We start from the raw sequence: 6,747 nt of genomic DNA on the forward strand, positions 1-6,747 counted from the left end.
TTCCCCTTGGATTTTGGGTCAAATCGCAAGATCGGGCCAATCCCTAGATCTCAGATCTCATCAGGTCATAGTGGGTGATGAGTGCATTTTTAGCATGTTTTTACACCGTTATTTCATTAAGATATCGTTGAGTAGTAATAGGATTTTTTATTCACCGCGCTGCCGCGCCTTTTTATGCTTGTCTACAAAGGATCTTGAAATAATAAGGCAATAATGAAATATCAATAAAAAATGCTATTTTTCCTGGCATTTTGACTTGATAAAAAATTATTTTAGCACTTAATTATACAACTGGGCGAAAAGAGGATGCGAGGACAACTTTCAGTAAGTTTAGCGGGCATCGGTACGGGGAGAGCTCGCCCGTACCGTCCGCCCGTACGGTGTGTCAAGAGCACCGCCTCGTCAAATACTTTCATTTCACGCAGACGGCAGAGAGATCTAAGACACACAACTCCGCAAAACAGAGAAACACCGTTCCAAATCAGATCTAGAGAAAGAACTTTGGAGAAGACAACATCCGGGCTGCTACGTGGATCCTCGGAGGACAAAGCATCATCCCCTTCATCATCAACCGATGCATCACCAATACCATTCACCTCCAACTATAGTTGTAATCTTGATTGCTATTGTGGATTTGTGTTCGAATTCACTCCATTCCTTTCATCCCCTCCATATGATTACGATGATATTCTTGATTGCTTTCATGTGTTAGTAGTCCCTTTAGTTCTTGGGGAGATGGAGAAACCCTAGTGAGAGCTTTTTCGAGGTTATGTCGAGAAAGATAATTGTATCGTCCGCGTACTGCAAAATGGAGATACCTCCAACCACCAGGTGCCGAATCAAACCATCTACTTAATCATCTTCCTTAGCCCTTGTAATTAAAATGGCAAGCATATCCGCAGCGAGGTTAAATAACAAAGGTGACAACGGATCACCTTGTCGTAACCCTTTCCTGGTTTGGATATAATGACCTATTGCATATGATATTCACATGCACCAACTTTTGAAGTTTATCAAACATTTGCATACTAAGAATCAATAACCTTTTTCAATCCATGCTTTGCACCATGCTGCTGCTAGTCATGTAAGAAGAACTGGAATCTGAAACGAAAGAGATAATCGTTCCTTTACCACCAACACCTGCATTTATTGACAAACATGTTCCCTGCTAGAAACTACTACTGATATTTTTTTAATCTGAGTTCACAAGTTCTCGACCAACATAAACGTCAACAAGAAGATCAGGATCGTCTAAAATATCCTCCTTACCAAATGGTGGAAAATTGCAGAATGCCAAGCAATCATCCGTCACTGGCTAGCGTGAATGTGAGGAGAACAAACAAGAGGGTGAATATAATCATAGATGCAGCAAAAGACAAGATTACGCGCCGCGAGAAAGCTTTCTTTGCTTGTCCAGCCAGCTCAACTTCATTTAGCAAGCCCCTTATTTCATCAATGTCTGAGTCTTTTGCAGCACGAAATAACTTGTTCTGTATCTCGTCAAGTTTGGCAAGTCTTCTGGCCCGGTCTGAATCCCACGTGGAACAGATGAACCCAGTCATCCTCCACAAGAGGATTCCAACATAGATTGCTACAATGCAGTCGACGCTATAATGGTGGCGCTCTCGTATCTCCCTCTGGGCACTGTGCAGGACTAGGAACCATATCAGAACAGATATCCAGCCCCCGTACGCTTCCTGCGAGTGCAACATGACAGTGTTAAGTTGGAATATTGTCCCTTTTCCTTTTCTTCTTCTTTCTCGAGTACAGATGGACATATGTTCAAGGATTAACTGATAAGAAAGAAATTAAGAAAAAAAAAGTTATCCAAATGAAGATGGACTCTCATATTGAAGAGAGGAAGATACACAACATCAAGCTGGAGTCTTCAAGACAGCAGTTTTCACCACAAGCCATAACATACTGAAGTGTGCCGAGAAATGATCAATGGCCTAATTTTACATGGACTCGGATATAACTAGAGGCACATGCTGTAGAATCACCTCAAAGGCTAAGCAGAACAACATATTATGAAAAACTGTATAGCAAGAATGAGTGCATTTCTGTTCATTGGCTGTGACATAACATGTTTGAAAATAGGGTAACCATGGCGAGTCACTTTTATATTATTTTCAGCAGAAGATACAATAGTGTAAAAATGGCAATTTTAGTTCTGTCACGATGGATGGGAAGATGACAATATAGCATACCGTCCATGCCATAGCAGTCAGGACAGCAACAAGAACGTGCCCACTATACATAAGATCACTGCAACCACCACTGGCTTTCTTCAGCAAATGATACCATGAAGGTCCGTCTCCAGCGGTTGGCCTCAAAATGTCTATTAGGAAGCTCATATGTCCCCATTCAGGTCTATACTCAACAGTATAATCTTGAACAGTGGCTGTAATGAGAAAATGATCATAAGCAGTTAGCACAAGTCAATCAAAGTAGTCATATCATGAAGTATCATAAGTTCGATGTCTAACCATATGGCATATCCGACAGTATGACCCTGCGGATCGCACGTGGATCAGAAGCATATGGAGCATAGTACTTCTGTGCCCAAGCATGAGGATGCTCAGGTATTCGATACCGGGATTCAGCACACCAAGGCCTTGGGGATGGGAGAATCGTAGCAAGGAATGTTATGGTCCGCAGAAAACGTCCAACTGCCATAGTGAACATGTACCTTGTGGCTATTCCAAGCCCAGGACCTTTGATGCAGTCAAAAAGTGCGGAGAATCCCAACATGATAAACAACATCAAATAATGATGTAAAGTGATAATGCGAGCTCTCAATAGACCAACCACAGCTTGAGGAAGCCTCTCATTCAGTGCTAGAAGCAACCACTGACCAGTATCCGGAAGAGGAGCAGTAGATCTGTTATTAATATTGGACCTGTCTTAGCTCAGTTCTTTCAAGACTGTATTCCCAAAAGGTGCAAAATAAAGTGATGTACTTTTACCAAAAGAGAAAAGGAAGTGATGCACTCAAATAAACATAACAAAAAACTGAACCTTTATAAGAGTGTGCCAGGGTGTAAATGTGTTATGTTGCCCAATATAGTGAGGTGGCATGGCATCCCAATATCATCTAGACAATGGAACTAAAACCACGGTTTTTTCGATCAAAATTATAAATGATAGTCGCCTCTACAATTCAAAGGGGACATGAGGAACAACAGCAGACTAACAGACCCGGTATAACAAATGTTGGGTTCGTGTATTATGAAGCATTGGCCAGCAATTACAGTTTAAAATTCCCATTTTGCAAAACCATTCCATTTCCTACCTAGCCGAGACCACCAAACAATTCTCATTCATTATGCAGTGAGAGCATGGTGCATTGGGCTAATCGTCCCAACCGAAATCATTAACAGTTGATGTGCAACCCAAGTGTGATGAACAGAGCACATGTCCACATACCAAAATGATCTTAACAGAAGTTGCAATCATCATAAAACTCGTCTATATCATTTCAGATTGGTGCACTAGACAAGTTTTCCAAAAGTCCAAACTGTCGGAAAGGTCTAGGCTACGTATTTTAATTTTTAACATACCGATGGGAAATATATTTTTACAAAATTGAAAGCTAGAAGTCTACCACGTTTTACTACAGAAACGGCATCAGCCAATCAGACAAACAGTATATGCACTGAATGTTAACAAATATCTTGAAAATGAAAACTAACCTGTGCCACTGGAGGCCGAGCACGGCGGAGACGAATCGAACAGAGACGGCCTCGCAGAGGAGGGCGGCGAGCATGAAGATCATGGCGGCGAGGAACTTCGGGGCGGCGCGGATCTCAGCGTCCCACCGGCGGTAGAAGGGCGCTCGCGCGGCGGTGGCGAGCGCCAGCGTCGCCCAGAGCGCCGGCTGCAGCCAACCATGCAACGAGGGAGACATGTGGCTGAGGTGGTCTACGCCCACGTACGCCGCGGCTGCCAGACCCAGCCCGCCCACCGCGAGAGATCGGCGGCAGGCCGCTGGTCGCGGCGGCGGCATTGACATCTCCGGCTTCGGTTTCGACATGGCCGTGAAATTTCAGGGGAGACCCTTCTGGCCTGGCCATGCTGGGCTGGCTGAGTCGATTGGAGAATTCAGCGTTCCATTCATTTTCCCTATTAATAGTGTACGCTTGTGAGGCGCAGCCAGGCAGCCTCCTACTGACTGTCAGGTGAACACCGGTAACAACGATGTAGCCGAGCGACTGATTATGTACAAATGCAATCGGATGCGAATAGAAGATTAAGAACTCTTTGATCTCGTTTGCTACCATCTTTTCATTTCATTAGACAGAAATGAAATGATGCTTTTATTGTACTTGGTCCGTTCACTAACATAAAGTTGGGAAAATCTACTAGGAGGCGCGGCACGACGCGCGACTTGTGCGGCGGCTCTTTAAGATGTGTGCGTGTCATTCTATAGGAGGAAACTTCTCCGGCTCGCGGACGTCGCACACATCATCTTTGGTCGGTGTCCCTTTCGGCTCGCGCACGCGCACATGTAAGTGTCTTTTTTAAAATTTTGGGATGTGTGCAACCTGAAAATAATTTCAGGGGATTTTCGGTCATAACCGCCCATTTCGGTTTATCTCCTTCCTTCCTCTCTAGCGACGGGTGATTCTGAGGGAATCGTCGATTCTCGCCGGTGATTCGTCGATTTCTCGCCGGCGACCAGCTGATCTATCGCACATCTGTAATCCGGTGAGGGTCCTCCGTCTACTACTGTTTTTAATCGGCGATTTGGCTTGATTTCGTGCTCTCGCGTGTTGTTTTTGGTTCCATTATTTTGTTCGAGTGTTTTTGGGTTCCTCGATTTGTTGTGTTGAGGTAGTCCAGCGTCTCCTTGTCGTTGCGGAAGCTAAATCTCCCGGTTAATTCGTTGTCTGGTTTCGGAGGCACTTATTCGTAGCCTGTTCGCTTCGGTGGATCAGAGCGTGGTGACGAGGGAGAGCGCGACGATGAGCTAGCAGCCCGGCGACGAGCGAGCAGCGTGGTGACGAGCATGCAGCGAGAGCATATTTATGTGGGTCTCCATGGCGTCTAGCTGCTTGGATGGGATTCCATGTCCACTTGTGTCCTCGTTGTAGGACTGTTCTGGCATCATGCATTGTAGTCAAATTTTATGTGCATGTTATAGTTTGTGCTAGATCAAATTGTTGTGTATTTTTTTGTGGTGTCAATCTGAGGAAGTCAATCCGTTAGGTGTTGCTGCACTGGCCATTTTATTTGACATCTAATCGCCGTGAATTGACAAGAGTGAAGTAATGTCTATACGCGATGTAATGGCTTGCATCTTATGTTGAAGCAAATCTAATATGGATACGATGAAGAACTTGGTCTTCCAGAAATTAGGAGGCAGTGGAGATGTTATGGCTAGACCTAGTATCCAGGGGGTGATGGGTTCAAGTTATTAGGTTGAGCTATTTTTAGCATTGATGCATATCTTAGCATTGATTTTTCAGTAGTTCATGTGAACTAACAAGCTTATGTGTTCTTTTTTCATGGTCATTAGGTAATTTGATTCATAATGAGCCATTTTTTCCTTTTCGCATGTGTGCTAAGATGTTATGGGAAGGAACTAGTAATTTTGAAGCTCTACAGAGATGTACTTAGCAATGGTGATAATTAACTTGGCACTTAGTTACTAATTAACTTGTCTACCATTCTCTTTGAACTAGGCAGAGATCAATTTGTTTTACTTTATTGATTGAGTTAATTAAATAATCAACATAGATGCTAGTTACCATGAACTTGGCAATTGCACTAATTGTAATACTTTATTTGGTAACCATGCTTTTGTGAGGTAGCATTCATACACTTTTTTAACTTGTAAATTTAGCTAACTAACCTGATTATTAGTTACTGATTAACTTGATAGTTAAGACTCTTGACAATATTACAATATGAATGAGTACATGTATTGCAATCCAGGCAATCCTTTTGGGTTGTAGTAGCAATGCCATCATAGAGACATATGCTCGGCACAACAGACCCGTTGATGCTTGCAATTATATTTTGACTTCTAATGGACATTGATTTGTGTGCGTTGTTCTTTTTTTGTTTTTATGGATGTTTGACTACTTTTCTGATGTATAAAGTTTAACTAATTTCAATTATTTTGTATCTAATTTTTTTGGCAGGTAGTATTGGTGATGGTTAGGAGGAAGGGAAACCCAAACAATGTTGGTGCTGCTTTAAAAAAGAAGGGAGTGTGGAAACGACATCATGTAAGTTCTGCAACTTCGTTGGTGTCTTCACTGCTATTTAATATCAACTACTGGTAGCAGTATTGTAGAATCTGTTAGCTACATTAGATTAATTTGGCAGCTGTAATATATTATTTTTGCATCTACATTGCTATAATTATGTACTAGCAGCTGTAAATATTGTTATTATTGTTGTTATAAGGTCATTAAAAATTATAAGTTCCAGTCTTAAATATCTTTCTAATTTTTTTTTGCAATTACCATGTTATTTATGTGCTCACTCCTGTTTAATTACTCATATATACCAGAATATTATTCAGTGCTTCCTAGTTAATTTGATGCGTATTCTATGTTTTTTTATCATTATTTGACTATTTTTCTTTTACAATCTCATTAATTTTTCCAGTTTTTTACCGGAGACCGTAACAGGGCCTCTCCAGCACCCATCGTCAAGATTTATAGTAGCTTCACCTGCTCTGCAGGATGCTATAGTCGATATGGGTCATGTCAGCTTCTTTGATATGAAGTGTGG

General features: G+C 42.2%; 1 protein-coding gene across 1 annotated transcript; it reads right to left on the reverse strand.

Annotated features, from left to right (window-relative positions):
• Positions 1-1,126: 1,126 nt before the first annotated feature.
• Positions 1,127-4,097, reverse strand: LOC127334559 (protein PHLOEM UNLOADING MODULATOR). Its single transcript, XM_051361046.1, has 4 exons — positions 3,696-4,097; positions 2,490-2,884; positions 2,211-2,404; positions 1,127-1,697 (listed from the first exon to the last, which is right to left on the reverse strand). The coding sequence occupies exons 1-4, from the start codon at positions 4,034-4,036 to the stop codon at positions 1,302-1,304; spliced, it is 1,326 nt and encodes a 441-aa protein (XP_051217006.1). The 5' UTR covers positions 4,037-4,097; the 3' UTR covers positions 1,127-1,301.
• Positions 4,098-6,747: the final 2,650 nt, after the last annotated feature.

Source organism: Lolium perenne, chromosome 6, assembly GCF_019359855.2.
Source record: "Lolium perenne isolate Kyuss_39 chromosome 6, Kyuss_2.0, whole genome shotgun sequence".
Lineage (NCBI taxonomy): Eukaryota > Viridiplantae > Streptophyta > Magnoliopsida > Poales > Poaceae > Lolium > Lolium perenne.